Genomic DNA, 17,776 nt, shown 5'->3' with positions numbered 1-17,776 from the left:
TCCAGACTTTTTTAAAAAGAAGTATGATTGGTAATTGCATTAGACAGAAGTATATGCTAGGGCACGGGCAAAAGCTCAGAGGGCAAACAGTGAGCTAAGAAGGGTCCTTCAGGCCCCTGGTTTTGCTTTAGCCCAAAGGCTTGGTGGTCTCTCTGGGGAGACCTGCTTGCAAGTCAGTATTTCTCAGCCAGGTGTGGCATGGCCGTTTCTCCAGGCTTTAAGCACTGCCCCAGGACATCCTTTCTTAAAGTTATTTCATTTCCACCAAGAATAACTGAACCATATTTTTTTTGACTTGGGGTGAGGAGGAAACCAGCTGATTTTCAAGTGAAGATGTTGACTTGATTTTGGTAAGAGCAGAAGTCAGCAGTATGGGCTGGGACACCCCAACCGGTTCAAGTGGCCATCCTGCTGTCTGGGAGGGCATGCGCTCCCCCCATTACTGCACACAAAACCCGCACCCAGCCCATGACATGCTGCATCACTCGAGACAAGGCTGCTGAGATGAGGCAGAGATACACTCGAGCCACTGCAGAGAGCCAGGGGCTCTCTGGGCACTCTGTGCCCCAATGGGCTCCTCTCACCTGGGGAGAGGGACCACCACTGCTCCCAGGAGAGGAGCTGCAGGACCTGCCAGGCCACATCCCAAGAGAGTCAAGATCACTCAGCTGAGGCAACAGCCCATGCCTTCACTTTTATTACAACCAGGAGCTCCCCTTACATTTAAGCTACTTGTGCGCCAAAGGGAAAATTTCCAATATTCTTGAGATAATGGGACCAGCCCCACAAGTTTCCCAGGCGGACATCCAAGTTCCGTGCCACCCGCTTTATGAGCAGGTAGGTGCCACACAGTCCTGCTGCCCCCATGACAAAAAGCCCTCGATTAATTATCTGCAAGTGCAAAGAGAAACCCCAGCGTCATCAGAGGTTTGTTCCTATGCTGCAGCACCAAGCAAAGTCTTCACACCTGCACCCACCTGGCAATATCCCACCACCAAAGCTCCCCCCCTGCAGCTGAGCAGTGCCAGCGTGCAGGATGTGGAGCTCACGAGGCTCATGGCATGGGGAGGACGGGCACCACCGCCAACCAACCTTTTTCTGCCATTTCCAGTGCTGAAGTGCCTCATGGTAGCGAATTCTGGTGAAGGTCACCTAGGAGGGTTGCAGGAGCACGTCACCACCTCAAAGTCAGCCAGGAGGAGCTAGCTCAGGCAGCAGGGACCGAGGTGCTGGCCTTACCATGGTGTACAGCGGGACAATGGTGGAAGGCATGAGGATGTGGAGGAAGTTGTCTACGTGTTTCCGGAAAATGAACCACGTTGAGTTCACGTGCTTGCGCATCTGCAACAGGGCAAACATCACTCCTTTGCAGGGTGTGGTGGCAGAGCCCCCTGCATTTTGCTAGCTGTCCCACTGCCTGTCCTGGGGGTCACCGCAGGGAGCAGAGCCTCCCCAGCCCCAGCAGCATTCCCAAGGAGCTCTTTAGCCTAAGTCTGCTGGAATGAGAGCCCAACCAGAGTCTTGCCAGAGACCTGCATGCATGCTAACAAGGTGCTGCTGTGTGCATGCCCCATGGGACCACAAGTCTCTGTGGCTCGCCTACCTCTATGTAGTTGTACATGGCTAAATCCGAGATTGCGTGGTCATCTGGCACCCTCAGCCTGGAGAATTCAGGGAGGCAGGCACCTGGGAGAATAAAGTGGCAGCTCACGGGCAGCTCCCCGGCAGGGTATCCAGCTGCCTTCAGCTGCAGAGGGATCCTCCTCTGCTCTCGCTCCTCCTCCCTGGCCAGCTCACTCACCAAGGTCATTGTGGAACTGATCCATTAATTCATCAAAGACCAGACAATCCTCAAAGCCCTGGGAGGAAAATTAGAGGGTAAATAGGCAGAAGGAACCATGCGTTCATGAGAAGTGCCCTCGTGGATGCTTAGCTAGTGTAGCTGTTTGCATGCGCAGTGTCCTACTGACCACAGCTTCAGAGCAGGAGTCTTACTCCAGGCCACTCTGCCAGGGGTCTCGCAGAGAGATCCAGGGGCTTACCTTTCCTGGCAGCCTGGGCCTGGTGTGCTGGACCCCCCTGCCACGCAGTCCTCTGCCCCATGGGAAGGCGGCACCACTGGCCTCATCCCCTCTCCTCCCCACAGGACAGCCAGGTCCTACTGAGCAGCCAGGTGCCGGAGGGGAGTTCCAACACCTGCCAATGCTGAGGACATCAGGCTGTGGGACAGGCCAGCCCATGAACTCTATGGAGCTACACTCTAAACCCAGGCATTTCTGGGTGAAAAGAGTGGGGACCCAACTGACATGGCCCAGGGCCAGCCATGAACTTACTGCATTCATGCCCTGTCCGTAGAAGGGCACAACAGCATGCGCGGCATCTCCCATCAGCACACATCGGGAAGCAAGGTGGTAGGAAGAGCACTTCACAGATATCATGGCCTGGGCTGGCAGCAAAAAGTAATCGTGCTTCAGCTCTCGCCTTCAGGCAAAACAACAAATACTTTACTTGTGGGACCACAAGAGACAAGAAGAGCAAGTCATGCCATGTCCAAGCTCAGGAAGACAGGGCCACGGGCACTGTCAGCATTGGGATGCAAAACCCAAGCCTATTCACGAGGCTATTTGTGCTGGGAAAAACGTGGAAGCCAGAAAACCTATTTCATTAACTTGTCCCTATGGACCAAATATTTTGCCTGCAGGTTTTAAGCTCTGCACACAACCTGACTGTAAGAGTGTAATCAACATCTCAGTCCTCTTACCACAAGCAGCGGTGGATGTCAGTCACTGTAGGAAGGCTATACCGGAGCATACCTAAGTTTATATGAAGCCCTGTGATACACTCTCCTTAAGAGGAAAGGAGACTGCCTAACACAGCGGAGACCCTTCCTCAGCCAAAAAAAGCCCATAACAGATAACTATGTTGCAAAGCAGAAGCATTAATAGCATGGGCTGGAGCTCCCTGGCTGGAATTTCCCTCTTTACAGGAAAATGAGGACACACTGAACAGAGCCATGGCCATCAAGACGCGTGCTGGAAAGGCTGGTCCCGGTCCCTGCTCCCACCGGGGCCCCCAGGAGGAGCAGGATGCTCTGGCTCCGGTGCTGCTGCCCTTCCCTGTGCTCTTTGCCCAGCAGCAAGAGGGTCCCCACTGCCTGGGGAGCAGCACGCTGCTGGGAACTGCCTGTTCTTGCATCTCGCAGCTCTGATGTTTGTTTTAGCCATACAATCAATAAGTGCCAGACTTTGTTTAGTCAGCACAGTGGGCTTTTGGGGTTGTTTTTGGTTTTGCCAAGCCCAGCTTTTCTCAGTCTGTTAGCTAAAATCTCAACATTTGTGCAACCCAGCTATCTGAACAGCGGGACCCCCTTCACGCTGCTGATTTCAGTGTGTAACCCTTACCTTCGCTCTAGTAGACTCACTTTGCTCACCCACCTCTAAGGTCAAAAATCCACAGCTTATGAACAGCTGATCCCTCCCTTGAGTTCAAAACCTTTAACAGCAATACAAAACCGGCAGGAGTTGATCTGCTCTTCGCTCCTGCAATGGCAGGGCCTGGGCTGTGCCTCCAAGGGACAGAGCAGTGCTTCAGCGTGACTCCATCAGAAACTGCCGCGGGATGGGGCTGCATCCTGCTGCTGAGCCTGCTATTCCAGCGTGGATGCAATGCGGACCCCGGTCTGTTCACTCCCCCTCCTTCAGACCTACAGGCCATGGGGATCCACCCCAACAGCATTCACAACCCCCTGGGACACCAGCTTCAGCGGAGTCTCTGTCACTGGGACCCCGAGGCTGGGTGGGGATGCATCCCCTGGCTTCATGGTACTGTGTTGATGAGCAAGAAGGGGAAATGTGAACACTTACTCTCCGATGAGGGGGATGGCATCTGGGAAGTAGGTCTGGAAAAAACCCAGTACTTGCTCGCCTGTTGTGAGCTTCTCAAATTCCTCAAAGGGCATGAAGAGCGTGCAGGTGAAGGACTTGTCCTGCCAGCCAGGGAGGAAGGTCAGAAAGAAGCCCAGAGGCCATAGAGAGCACCTGACACCTGGAGCAGCAGCTCAGCGCCCAGCCTGTCACCCAGCAATCGCAGCAACCCACCTGCGCAGCGGGGACGAGCGCCCAGCCACTCCATTTCCCATGGTGGGCTTGCACACGCTGGGGGCAGGCAGGGGGGAGGCAGAAAGAGGCAGTGTGTGATCTGCCAGCACAGGTCTGGCACACTGCCCTGGTACTCCTGTGTCTGGTTTATAACATCCAGCTGCAGAGAGCTGGTTTTCAGGGGGTTCACGTGGGCTCGGATGCATGGGCAGAGAGAGGTAGCACAGGTACCTGCTCAGTGGTGTGGGGCAGGGCTGGCTCTGGGGGTCCTGTCCTGCACACCCCCCCCGGCTGTGGGATGCCTGGCACAGGCTGGGGGTACCTCCTGGCACCCTGTTGGCCCTCCCAGTCCCTGCCACATGCCTGCCACTACAGCCAGTTCATCACCACAAGCTCCATCCCGTGCCCCAAAGGAGCATGGACATGGGTTATCACCATGTTGGGCAGTGCAATCATCATGAAGGTGTTTCTCGGCCAGATATGGAGGTAGTTTGGTTCCATGGCAAACTGAAAGAGAAGGAAAATTGCTTTGTGTCCCTGACCTGTCCTGCTTAGCTTCCCCAGCCCAGCCTCTGGTTCCCCTCCACACCAGCACACCAGTTCCCATCCTTTGTCCCATGAGAATTCACAATGACCACAGGGCCCCTTTCTGGTACCTGATGCTTCAGGGAGACACAGAGCAAGGGCAAGAGGAAAGGGTAGGAAAGATGGGCAAAAATCTGCTGGTTTGCAATTGCTGATGTCCTCACAGACAAGTCCCTGAATCCCCAGGACCTCTCAGAGCTAGAGTTAATCCTGCTGCTCCGCGGCAGGCTCTCCAAGATTTTTACACCCAGGTACCAAGACATTGGCCCCACCACTGGAAGAGGAAGAGATGCCTGCCTTCTCCTAGGAAAGTTTTAATCCTTTGGCTGAGCCCCAGGCAAGAAAGTAGCTTCCCTAGAGCTGCTGTAGCAGAGCCACCATGAGAGAGGAGCAGGATGTCCCACCTGCAAGGGTGGTAGCAGCCCCTGGGAGAGGCACACTTACGTCTCCATCCTTGGGAGGGATGGTCAGCTCCATATAGCCGTGAGGAATGTACTCGTGACTGTAGTTAAAGCGCGTTTGCCTCATGAACTGCTTTCTGACTGTTGAGAAGGCTCCATCGCATCCCACGATGAGATCGTAGATGAATTCCAAGGGCCGCTGGTCAGACCTGAAAGCAAGAGAGTCCCTTGGATCAACCCTGCCGTAACTCCAGGCCAGCTGTGCACCACTGCACACAGTGGTTCTGCCTTTTGCAAAATGCCAGGGCCACCTCCAGTGTTATTAATGTTCTAGGGTGAGGGAAGATTGGCTTTCACTGACTAGGAAGCTCAGTGTTAGGATAAGTAATTATCCTGTAGGTTATCAAAAGCATAACTCTGCCAGATCTGCCCAAGAATGCAATAGGCACTGTTGGGATAATGCTGCTATTTTGTAGAGCCTGCATCCCCGGGTGGACAGGGTGCATGAACAGAACTTAACACAACTATGAAACAAGGTCATTAGCTTCCCTCCCTGATGAGCAATCTGCCCCTGAAAACCAGCGCTGTGGAGACTGGCACATTTATTCCCTGCACAGGTCATCAAGCATGTGTCTAGCCTGCTGCCAGGCTGCTGGGGGGTTAGCAAGTTGCTTAAACATTTTTTAGCCTCCCCATGAATCCTGCTTTGATGTGTCTCCTTTCCAAAGCTGACACCGAGTTTTGCCTGCTCAGGAATAACATGCTAGTTTCAAACTGAGATTGCTCAATTGTTTGAGGTTTTATAAATGATTAAGCAGAAACTAACTGAACACAGCACTTGATCCCGGGCTTGCGCAGGGACTACCTTTGTATGGTTAACTTCCCCAGCTCTGCGTTGCACCCCAGGAGCTTGTGTCCAAAGTACAGTTTAGTGTTGGAGTACTTCTCAGCAGCTGTGAAAAGACAACTAAATGTAGAGGCTTGTACCGTGACCCAGAAAATATTTCCAAGGGATCCCTAAATTATAGGGACTTTTGCCATTAAAGCAAATAAGATTGCTGTGTTGAGTGATGGGTGGCAGGCCGGGCACACTAGGACTGCATTTGGTCAACTCTGCTGAATACTATTTAAAAAGTGCGAGGAATCCTGCAAAGATTTCTTCCTTCCCTGCAATGACATGAGACTTTGATCTGTTTCCACCGTCACTACACTGTATTTCAGGATGGGATGAGGTGCCTGTAGTCAATGGGAAATTTGGGGAAATTTGGCCTGGGCTGATTACATACTTTGCCGCAGTGCTCCAATTTCTATTTGTCTCTGTACAAGCAGGGGGCCACGAACCATGGCAAGACTGAGGCGGTATCATCTATCTCCTGCTTTGGCTGGTGAAGTTCTGGGAGCAGACACCGGTGCCAGGAGCCAGGGAGCAGAGGCAGATCCCACTTGAGGGCAAATGCGGGAGAGCTGCAAGTGCAGAACAGCCTCGGGGGGATTGTTTGAATATCCCGTTGTATCAGACAAGCAGCAGGAAAACAGCACAGATTTTCTTCTTAAAAATACACCTAGTTCACGTTTGCACTTTCTGAGAGCCAGGTTATGCAGAACTCACAGGCAAAGACAGCCTGGGCCCAAAGTTCATGGGGCAAACCCTAAGTCCTCGGTGAACAGGGTGTAAAAGTGTTTGCAAATAGACTTGGCAACCTACCTGTTAGCAGCTCTCTGTTTAAGTTTGCTCTGTCCACAGAGAGAATGTGCTGCAAGGCAAACAAACACGGGGTTCAGGAGGCATTGCTGAAGGATGCTCTGCATGGCCAGATGAGAAACACCACCCTCTCCAAACAGCCCTGCTGAAACCAGGGGTCATGCAATCCCCTTCCTGCTCACAGCATCCTTTCTAAGAGCATGAGGCCCAGGCTGTCCATCACACACAGCTATAAACGCCTTCAAAGACCCCTCGTGCTCTGCGAAGCATCTTCACAGTGGCAGCATGACACCAGTACCTGGTTCTTCTTCCCATAGGGGATGGAGTACTTCTTCCCTGAAGGCATATGTATCCTCCTTGCCCGCATGGGAATGCCTTTGGACACAATCTGAAATGGAAGGGAACACAACCCAGCCTTCTGGCCAAAACTGATTTGCTGAGGGGAAGGCACAAGTTACCAAGAGCCATCCCCTCCATGCACCGTGCTCCAGGCAGAATGGGATGGTCTCTGCTCATACGTTTTCATGTGGTTATCCAAGTTACTGGTGAAAATTTTACAGGGCTCTCAATGCCAAGTCACTACATTTTACTTAGAAGCTCATTCTCATAAAAATCAGGGGGAAATTATTTTTGGTTAGAAGCGACATGAAAAGTCCCAGGGTGCTGGACAAGGCAGGGGATGACAGCCAAATTACATCCTGGTGGTGGGATATGAGCTGTTGAAGCCTGGGCTCTTCTGCAGGGAGCCAGGGGCCAGGAGATCCCACCACTGCCAACAGCTGGATGTTAAACAGTAGCGAGCACCCTGCAGAGGAGTGCTGGGCTCTGAGCCAACTGTGCTGTGCAGAAGTCGGTGCACACAGATTTCAGCGGTCAGCCCAAAGCTCAAGGTTTTGTGGGAAAATACAAATCCAGGCATGTCAGTGGGGAAACTGGCCACTTTTATTGCATCCTGCTGGTACTCAGCTCTTTTGGGAGTCCACCTACTCCTGCCCAATTTGCCCTCACCATCCAGGAGGGAGGAGAACACAGCATGGAGGCAAACACTGGAAGGTGTTATCTGAGTGTTGGTCTCCCGGGGAAGCACCCTCTGCCGCGAGCAGGGCCCAGCTGCCCGGGGTTGGGTGCTGCCCCCAGGCTGGGGAGATCCCCGTTGGCAGCTGTGCTGTGAAACAGTGGATAGCCTGGCTGCGGGCATGCAGTGGGAGAGGTCTACCTCCACCCTCATGAAAGCAGATCTACCCCTGCAGTGGCCCCTATGTGCTTGGGGAGCAGAAGAGAGCCCGTCTATCACTGGTTGAAGTCTACAGCTTTTTAACCACAGAGAGCCCACCACCCACAGAAGCTGCCAGGGTACCTGCTCTTCCAACCCCACGGCTCGGAGGGCTTGGCATCCTCTGTGGGACAGGGCCAAGTTAATGCTTCTGCCACGGGTAAAGCTGGCCACCCGGATATCTGTGTGGAAAGAGCAGTTGGTTATGGAGACACCAATATCACAGTCTGGTGTGGGTGGCATCTCCCGAAATCCCTGCAGCGATAACAGGCAGGGCAGTGGGGAGGTCCTGACCCCCTGCTCTGCGTGCAGAGAGGACAGGTATCAAAAGGCATGTTCAGATGTCAAGAAGGTGGCTGAGCAGCTTTGAGGGCTGCTTCCTCCATGCTACCTCTGGAAGAAGCAGCTGCAGCCAAGTGCTGCAGAGGGAACGCCAGATCCTGACAGCTCCCCACAGTGCTGGAGGGCACATTATCACTAAGAACCATTTCCCCTCTAAGTGGAGAGAGCTGAGCGATGAATGCCTGATGCTTCTGCTGGGACCCACAGACTGATGCTTTTTGGGACACTGGCAGGTCACCTTCCCAATTGCTGTTCAGATAGAAGTGTCTCGGCACTGGCATGTTCCTCCTCTCAATGGCCTCACTCAGGCTTCCTGGGTTGTCTGGCCAGCACCTGTGGCAGAACCTCATCCCAATAGCTTTCAGGCTTGCATCTCAGCATGAGCAATGGGCCAAAAACTGGAGCAGAGCAGTAAAATCCATCCAACTCAGAAGACAGGTAAAGGCAACCAGAGGCTTTTTGAACGTGTGAAAGTTGTAGCATATACAACATCCAGCAAAGAGTTTAACAGTTAAACCACAGTGAGAAGCTGTCTGCTCTTGCTCTGAGCTTGCAGCCTGCTGGCATTGCTTGGGGCTGGCTGCTGTGACCCCTGTTTCTGCAGCAGGGACCCAGAGCTGTGTGCAGGACTTGGGACGGGCCCAGCCAGGAGCTGTGCAGCAGAACTGCCCATCCCAACATCTGCCCGAGCGCGAACAGGTACCACAGAGACCACAAGTCAGATGGGGCTTCCTCTTCCCTTCACTGCACGTTCAAGTTGAGTGTCAGCTTCCATGGTGTCATTCTCATCTACTGCTTGGCTTGCCATCTCTGCCCAGGTTTTATTTGTCTGTCAGCTGATAGACATTGGAGGCAAATGATTTCTCTCCCTTTCAGCTGGAACCTGGGCTTCGAATCATCATTTCTCTGTTGTGGTGTCCTGTGGAGCTGGAGACTTCCTGAAAGCATTCAATCTCTCCTTCTGCTCCTCTCACCACCAGCCCTCCTCACCACTGGTGTCAGTGGTTACAAGTCAAGTGGATGTTTTTAACCCTAACAGAGATGCTGCAGCATTAACAACAGCTGTAGCTTCCAAACTTCTGACCCAGCTTGGTTCAACAGCACTGTGCTATAATTCTTCACGCAGAGACCATTTTTCAAAGGTGAGGATTTCAATCAATATTTAAGCCAAGAATGTAAAAATGGGTTTTAGTAGCTGAAGGGCGGGTTCACACAAGACAACGTATTTCAGATAAATGCTCCTCCCCACCACAGGAGCTAAAGGGAAGAGTGAAAAGAATATCCCCAAAGTACCACACTTTCAGATTTCATTTTTCTTCTGCAGTTTCAGTGAGCTCACACAGTTCCTCTTTTGCTTCTTCAAGAACTGTTATCAATAAAGGGACAGAAACATTAATAAAGCAGTAATGATCAGGCTGAACTTACCTTCTCTGGCTTCATAAACGTCAACATGGAAACCTCGTCTAGCAAAGAAACAGGCATTTAATGCACCCACCTACAAGAGAAGGATCAGGAATGGTGGATGAAAAGTTTCACTAGTAGCTATATCACAGATCACTGCTGAGATGCATCAAGGGAAAGCAGCAGTCAGGGAATGCAGCTCAGCATATATATAGGAAGACCCTTTGATCAAGAACCTTAGAGGACTTCTTCCTGAAGAGAAGTCCTCTTTCACCCCAGATGTGCCTGCAGAGCCCCCAAGACAAGTGTCACCCATCAAAACTCATCATACAAAGTCATACCAAGTTCAGGGCTTGTTTACATGCAGTGATTAATTGCAGCCAGGCTAACCCCTTCAGCCAGAGACAACAGGAGCTGGTACAGGCAAGCTCCCTGCTCCTCTCCAGACTATACTTTCCTCAATAGCATTCAGGATGCTGCAGCATTCCCTTGGGAACACAGTGGGGGAAGCTAGACCTGTGCAAAAGCAAGATGTAACCTTAAAAAGGACAGCACACATATGTCCTGCTTCTTATTTAAATGGATGGCTGTCTTGTTTAATTTCCATCATTAATTGCTGTCAGAACTACAGACTCTTATGTCATCACTCTTTTCCAGCAGCACAGGGACCAAGAAGCTAATGGCCAAAAAATCAAAAGAGAGATTTAGGTGCTGCAATGCTCCATGCTGTCCTTTAGAGTCAGACACTCTGCAAGTAGCAATGGAGGAAAAGACATTCTCAGACAAAAGTGGGCAGAGGAAGGCATTTCCTCGTAGCCTGGTGTTTACCAAGTTGCAGTCCTCACAAATCATTTCATATTAGTGACTTGGTTAAAGCCAGAAACAGCTGAGGGGCAGGAGGATCTGACAGCCCAAATGAGGACTGTTATTTAGTGTACCTGGGCATCATTGCTTGACCTCCCAAACCCCTTCCTCTGAGAAAAGGACTCTTGGCAGCGGGATTTATTTGCGCACACCATTAGAGGCAAGTGCCAACCACAGACATGCATTGCGTCTCTGGGATATGTCAGCAGCAAAGCTTTCCCTCGAGGGAAAGAGCCGTTCTCCTCCTACGAAGTCCTAGCTGCTCAAACGAGCCTCACTGCCTCCCACAGTGGGAACTTAACCAACTCCTCCATAACACCCCATCATCTGAACGAGGAATGATTTTAAGAAAAACATTCACCCCACATCCAAGCAATGCTTTTACAGCTCCGGCTCCCTGGCAAACGCAATCATACAGCAGCCAAATTGCATTTCCTACCAGACCACCGCCGACAATGGCAACCCTTTTCCCCCGTGGGTCACCGGGCTCCATTGCTGTGGCAGCTCCCAGGTCACAGGTTCTAACTGCTGCGTCTCCACTCCCTGTCCTGCTGCACTGCTCTCGCCAGTGGGGAGGAGAAGGGAAAGGATGTGAGCGGCTGAGTCACGCCTGCGTTCTTCTCCCCCGGTTCATATTAAAGTTTAACTCCCAACGCAGAGACTGTCGGTGAATCAGCCTGGCCGTGTGGCCAGCCACACTGGGCTTCAGGTAAAGAGATGTGAATATGGTGTTATTCAGCCAGGCCTTATTAAAAGGCCTTTTTTAAAAATTGTAAAGCAATTCTGCAGTCTTCAAGGACCTCCTAAGGAAATGCGCACAGAGCAGGAGGAGAACTTGCACCTGCCAGGCTTTTGCTGGTGCTTCACTGGGCTGCAACTGCAGAGGCACCGGTGGGATGATGCGGAATAACTCCCGGAGCTTCACGGGCACTCTCCTGAGGGTGGGATGTGAACCACACTGCTTGCCCAGGGGTCTGATCCCATCTGTAAGGACATCTTTTGCCCAAGGATGCTGTGTGTGGCTCAAGTGTTTTGGGGTGTGATGTTGAGCACAGGGTCCATGCCTAATCTGCAGAAGCTTTCCAGGACTTGGATGAGGCTATGAGGAGATGTCTCTGCGTGCACCATTTCACATGCCTATCCTTGGGTGGAAGTGCTCTGCTGAGCCAACACTGCATACAGTAAGCTTTTAGAAGGGAGGAGCCCATTACAGCCTACACACAATAATTAAACAGCAGACAGTGAAAACACATACATTAACATACACTAACTACCATTTACTGCTAACTCTGCAACGCACAGCCCAAAACAGCAGATATGTCTCAAAGGAGCAAGACCAAATCCCTGCACAAGCACAGAGCCATTCTCCATTCCGTGTCCTAGTTCCTGGTGCAGCAAGGGCCAGCTGCTCCTGAGGGGACGGGGAGCAAGCGCCGCACCACAGTCCCAACCTGCAGTATCACGCAAGGAGAGGACATGAAGGACAGGGTCAACAGGACCCACAAGCAGCCCCAGGCCCAAGTTTAAATGGGACTGCTGGCCTTGGGGAGGGCAGGGGTCCCAGCTGGGTCTGGTTGGGGTTGTTAAAGGCTACTGGTGCACATGGGCCCTACCACTGCATCCAAATGAGTCACCACTGAAGACCCTCCATTGGGTTTCTCTGATCTACGCAGCAGTGAATTGATCCATACTGTCTGATTGATTCACACACACAGAGCAAAGAAAACAGAGCAGAGAGGGCAAAGAGCAAGGTAAGTTTTACATAGTAAATAAATTATTCATTAATTGTTTTCAGAGCACAGACAGCACACCATTAGCTTCCAGCAGTGACAGTTATTATTTGGAAATATCACTCACAGCACCCTTTGCATGCTTGTCCAGTAGGCTTTACAGATTACTCCACCACCCTGGCTCACCAATTTGATAGGAGCACTTTAAGGTATGCCAATTAATTAATGGACTCTTGTGGATAACACAGCATACAGTCGTGTAACTAAAGCTGGTCTCATAATATAGCTTTCTGCACAAAAAGCCTCAGCCACAGTCATGTACCTTGCTCTAGAGGCAGGAGGCACAGACACGTGGGGAAGCACCCGACCCATTGGTGAGCAGCACTATGTGGTATGGTAAATAGGCCACAGATTGAAAGTTTTTTCTTCCAAGATAATACACATCAGCTTCTTGCTGCCAAACCTATCTCCTTAGCTGCTGACCATAGTTCTTGGCAAACCAGACTAAACTTTGCCTATCAGGGACTTTCTACACCCAGTGCGATATCTTTTCTTCTGGGTAACCATTCCAAACAAAATTTAGGTCCCTGGGTTATCTTCATCAGATTCACTCACAAACTGCACCAGGCAAAACCAATGTAAAGATGTTCTCCACTTTAAAAACAGGAGAAGGTAGGAAGACATTGAGAAAATGCTACTAATTCATTGTTTATCTTTCTGTATTAAACACCACCAGGCTGCTGAGAGCATGAAAAAGTGTCGCTTGATTAAAACTCTGAGCAAGCCTTCCGAGGAGTCCTAAGTGAAAACAAAAAGAACAGGATAGCATGGGCTCAGATTAAAGCCTGCCCTCTGAAAATTAGCAGGAAAAGTAAAGAAAGGAAAAGTGTTTGATTTATGTTGCTGAAGAAAAAGACATGCCAATAACCAAGGAAGAACCTCAGGATTTTTATTTTTTTTAAATTATGTCTAAACCCTAATTATATGAGGGAAAGCTTGAGAAATAGTGAAACGAATATGTTATAGACGCTCGTGACAAATTGGAGGAGCCAATTTGTATTAAATAAAAGATCGAATTTATTAGCAAGCGATAAAAGAGCAAAACAGCGCTGGGCGGCCGGGGAGACAGTGCTCCGCCACAAGCTCGCACCCAAACTGGGGAAGAGCCTCTTTATTTATACAGTCTTTTTAGTCCCTGATACCTGACGGCTGGCTGGTATCTTCGGTATCTTGTGCCATCAGGTGTTAGGTGGTCGTAATTTGCCTCCTGGTGGTTGTTGGGATGAAGGCCGAAGTCTTCCTCAGCTGTTCTTTAGGTGACTCAAGTCCCATTCATGCTCTGCAAACGTCTCTCTACATATGCTAATCATCAGTATGCAATTGTCTACTCAACAGATACTCATGGTCTTAGATAAGTGAAGAATATCCCTACCTCCACAGGTTTTAGATAAGCGAAGAATGTCCCTACCCCCACATGCGATTTCATGAACAAAGTTAACCCGTTCATTACAATCCCCCCTTTTCTATTTTATCCTGATTTTGTTCATTAAATCGATCTAATACTTCTTTTGCCCACCCGAGGATAGGATTAATTCCTTCATCCTCTATTTGTTCATATTGTTTTCGTAGCAGCATTAAGCGTGCAGCTTCTAAGCGCCCTTTAACAATAGCGATCAACTTATTAAAAATGCATGGCCCAAAAGTCAAAAATAAGATCAACAAAATAAGGGGTCCTGTAATAGTTGACAGTAGGGTGGTTAACCAGGGTGAATATTTAAACATAGACTCATACCAGCTCTGTTGTGCTTCCCTGTCTTTCTTCCGTTTTTCTAACCCCTCCCGTAGCTTGGCCATTGTATCTCTAACTACTCCAGTATGGTCAACATATACACAACACTCCTCCCGTGGGGCTGCACATAACCCCCCCTGCTGCATGAACATTAGGTCTAAGCCCCGTCTGTTTTGTAATACTACTTCTGATAAAGACCTAACAGACTGTTCTAGGGCTGTCATGGCTTTTTCTATCCTAGCCAAATCCTCATCGACTGCTATTCTTAAGGATTGAAATTTTTGATTTTGTTGTACGAGGGAGGTTATTTTCAGTGATGTTTATATTAGGAGAGATTGTAACAGTATGTACAATACTGTTACTATCATCTTCCTCTGCTATGACTGGATTTGGTCCTACACCGGAGGGTTCATTGGGCACCAGCTCCTTTTTTATTAAAATTATTCCCCCTGTATCAGTGCCTGGTTCCCAAAACCTGATTCCCCAAGTTCTCCCTATAGTCCATCCTAGATCTTCAGGTTTCGAAACGTTAAGATAAATATGCCAACATGTGCCTCCCTGAACTGAACCCTGAGGTCCATAGGTGGGTTTTTGACATCCTGGCGGTCCCCATCCTACAGTTAAAAATTGGTCTTTCCCTCCCCCTGGTGCCCATTCTGATGCTATTGTTTCACAGCCCCGATATGCACAGTAATATTCAGTTGGGTGATTGCAATATCCTTTTCCTGGATTGTTAGCTGGACACATATAAAAGGCTTTATGCTGAACTGTATACTTGTGAGTATTCTCATCAATGGGGGCCCATCCATGGTATGACCTTACTAGGGAACTTAAGTGGGCCGTGAAAGAGGGAGCGCCCGGGGTAATTCTGTTTTGTATGATAACTGAGTGTTCTAGTTGTATTAGTGACCACTTGAAGGGTTGATGGCTGACATTGCCAGATACCATAGGCCCAACAAGCAAATACCACAGTAACATCATCCAAACACGGATTGCTGGTGGGGTTTCCCAAGGAACACCAATGGGTGTTGATGTCAATTCCCGATTATCTCTTTGCCAGGGCATACCTGGTCGGGCTCCCAGAGTCCATTCCTCCTCTCGAAGTGTCTGTTTTTCGCCATTACCCGCTGATGATCTCACGGTGTACTCACACTCCCTTTTCCGTACGCCTCTGCCTACTTCGCCTACTCCGGTGCCTGGAGCAGCGAGGTTTCTCATCTTCTCGGCAGCAGTCGTACTTCTTAAGGGCATGTTTTCCACTTGCAAAGCTCTTACGGGATTTAGCTCCTCCCCGGGAACTGTGTAGAATATTTTATATTACCTGGGAAATGACAAGACACTCGCAGGATTCAGGGTTATAGGAGCTTCGGGTTGGTTAGGGATTTCCTGTAGCTACCCCACCCCCCCCCCGTAAGGCGGACGTGTTTAGTCCTCTTCTCCTTTGGGTACACTGTGTACAGCCATCCCTAAATGGGTGGCTGTTCCTGCAGTGTGTCCACCAGCATTCCTTATACAAATTTTATTTAAGAGTAGACGCTATTCTAGTGATAACGTCTAGCTCGCTTCCATGCGAATCTGATAGCACACCGCCTTATAGTTTCAGGTACTAATAATTCCCACCCACAAATTAGTCTATTAATTTCCACTCTATTCAATTGGTCTCCACGGGGAATTGGTACTCTCGACACTTCATGCAATAATAATGTCCCCTTCTAGAACTACAATACCATTTCTGACCATACAGTTACAAAACACCCAACTCCAATGGTTATGGTTACGATGCTTTAAACACAGAATCCCGCTAAATATTCCGGTGGTCTAGGGACCTTAGTCCCCACTTCACAATAAAAAGGTAAGTACATAAAAAGGTAAGTACTGAGGAGTTCCTGCTAATTTATGTATATATACCAGCTCCGCTGGTTTGATGAGGTATCCGTTCTGTACGCCAAGGAGTAAAGTTCACCACCTGTAAATTCTCTCCAGCTGATACCTGGAACCACTGGTATAAACTAGGTTTTACCGTTCTTCCAAAAGGATTTATTCATTCATGCAGTTCCTTTTTCTTCCTTATCACTAGTTTTAAGTCCTCTGAAGTCTTTGTTACTTCCCACTGATCTCTGGGTAAAGGTCCTTTAATTCGCGAGGCGTGCGTCCATCCTCGTTCTGCAGTCTGGCCAGCAGTTTCTGTGGTAAGTAAAACAAGAAAGGGCCCCTCCCACCTAGGACTGAGAGAGGATTCTTTCCAGGCTCTGATTAATACCATATCACCTGGCTTTACTGAATGTATGGATATATCTAGGGGTGGCCTCTGTACCACCATTCCCTTCTTTCGCAATTTCTCTCTCCTTTTCATCAGCTGAACAATGTAAGGGTTAATACTATCTTCATCTAAAGTAGGGTAATTGGCTGGGCATTCCATATCATAGGGCATGCCATGTAACATTTCAAATGGGGAAATTCCAGTATCCGTTCAGGGCTGAGTCCGAATATTTAATAAAGCAATTGGCAAACATTTTACCCATGACATTTTGGTTTCTATCATTAACTTAGTTAATTGTTTCTTTATTTCTCCATTCATTCGTTCTACTTTCCAGGAGCTTTGGGGGTGCCAAGGTGTATGGAACTCCCATTTAGTTCCAAAGGGGGCTAGAGCTTCTTTTACTACTTTGGAAACGAAATGTGGGCCTCTATCTGAATCAATAGTTTCAATATTTCCATATCGCGGTATGATATGTTCCAAAAGTACTTTTACCACTGTATTGGCAGTTGTCCTAGCAGTAGGGAACGCCTCGACATAGTGAGTGAGGTGGTCCACCAATACAAGTAAGTGTTTCTATCGCCCTACTTTAGGGAGATCAGTAAAATCAATCTGTATTTTGGCGAATGGTTGGTGTGTCAATTCCCGTCCCCCTTGTACTTTTTCTCTAAGATGCTGCTTATTGATCTTCTGACACGTTAGGCACCCCTGTACGATTCCCTTGGCTACATTATAAACCCCAATACACATGTATTTTATTGCGAATTGATCAACCAGCGCTTGGACACCCCAATGAGTCTTTGAGTGCATACCTCTCATTATTTTCCATGTTAGTGCTTTTGGTAATACTTGTCTCCCATCGGGTAGTTCCCAATTACCCTCTTTTTCCACTACTCCCATTTCCTTCAATTTATCCATTTCTGGTTTACTAAACTGTGGGCTAAAGATTTTTGCCGGCGTTTCACCTGCTAGCGGGGTGATGGTCACAGCAAGTAGTGCTGCCGCCTTGGCTTCTTGGTCAGCAAGATTATTCCCTCGAATTTCGGGGGTTGTTCCTCTTTGGTGTCCCTTAACATGTATTACAGCTATTCGCTTGGGCCCTCTTATTGCTTGTAGAATTTTGACAATCAGTTTCTCATGAACCAAACCCCTTCCTTGAGAATTAATAAGTCACCGTTCCTCCCAAATTTTTCCAAAAGTGTGTACCACTCCATACGCATATTTTGAATCAGTGTACACGGTTCCTTCTTTGTCCTTCAAAAGTTCCAATGCCCTAAGTACTGCATATAACTCACATGCCTGCGCCGACCAACTAGGACTGAGCGGTCCAGATTC

General features: G+C 49.3%; 1 protein-coding gene across 1 annotated transcript; it reads right to left on the bottom strand.

Annotated features, from left to right (window-relative positions):
• Window positions 1-669: 669 nt before the first annotated feature.
• On the bottom strand, window positions 670-11,252 carry KMO (kynurenine 3-monooxygenase). Its single transcript, XM_030018830.2, has 15 exons — window positions 11,105-11,252; window positions 9,826-9,895; window positions 8,143-8,240; window positions 7,084-7,173; window positions 6,789-6,837; window positions 5,949-6,036; window positions 5,127-5,292; window positions 4,533-4,604; window positions 3,864-3,985; window positions 2,334-2,481; window positions 1,802-1,859; window positions 1,604-1,686; window positions 1,240-1,341; window positions 1,093-1,152; window positions 670-891 (listed from the first exon to the last, which is right to left on the bottom strand). The coding sequence occupies exons 1-15, from the start codon at window positions 11,156-11,158 to the stop codon at window positions 724-726; spliced, it is 1,428 nt and encodes a 475-aa protein (XP_029874690.1). The 5' UTR covers window positions 11,159-11,252; the 3' UTR covers window positions 670-723.
• Window positions 11,253-17,776: the final 6,524 nt, after the last annotated feature.

The sequence above is a fragment of the Aquila chrysaetos genome, chromosome 6 (genome assembly GCF_900496995.4).
Source record: "Aquila chrysaetos chrysaetos chromosome 6, bAquChr1.4, whole genome shotgun sequence".
Taxonomy (NCBI): domain Eukaryota; kingdom Metazoa; phylum Chordata; class Aves; order Accipitriformes; family Accipitridae; genus Aquila; species Aquila chrysaetos.
Note: the sequence above shows the minus strand (reverse complement) of the source record. Positions and strands in the feature narration are given on the sequence as shown.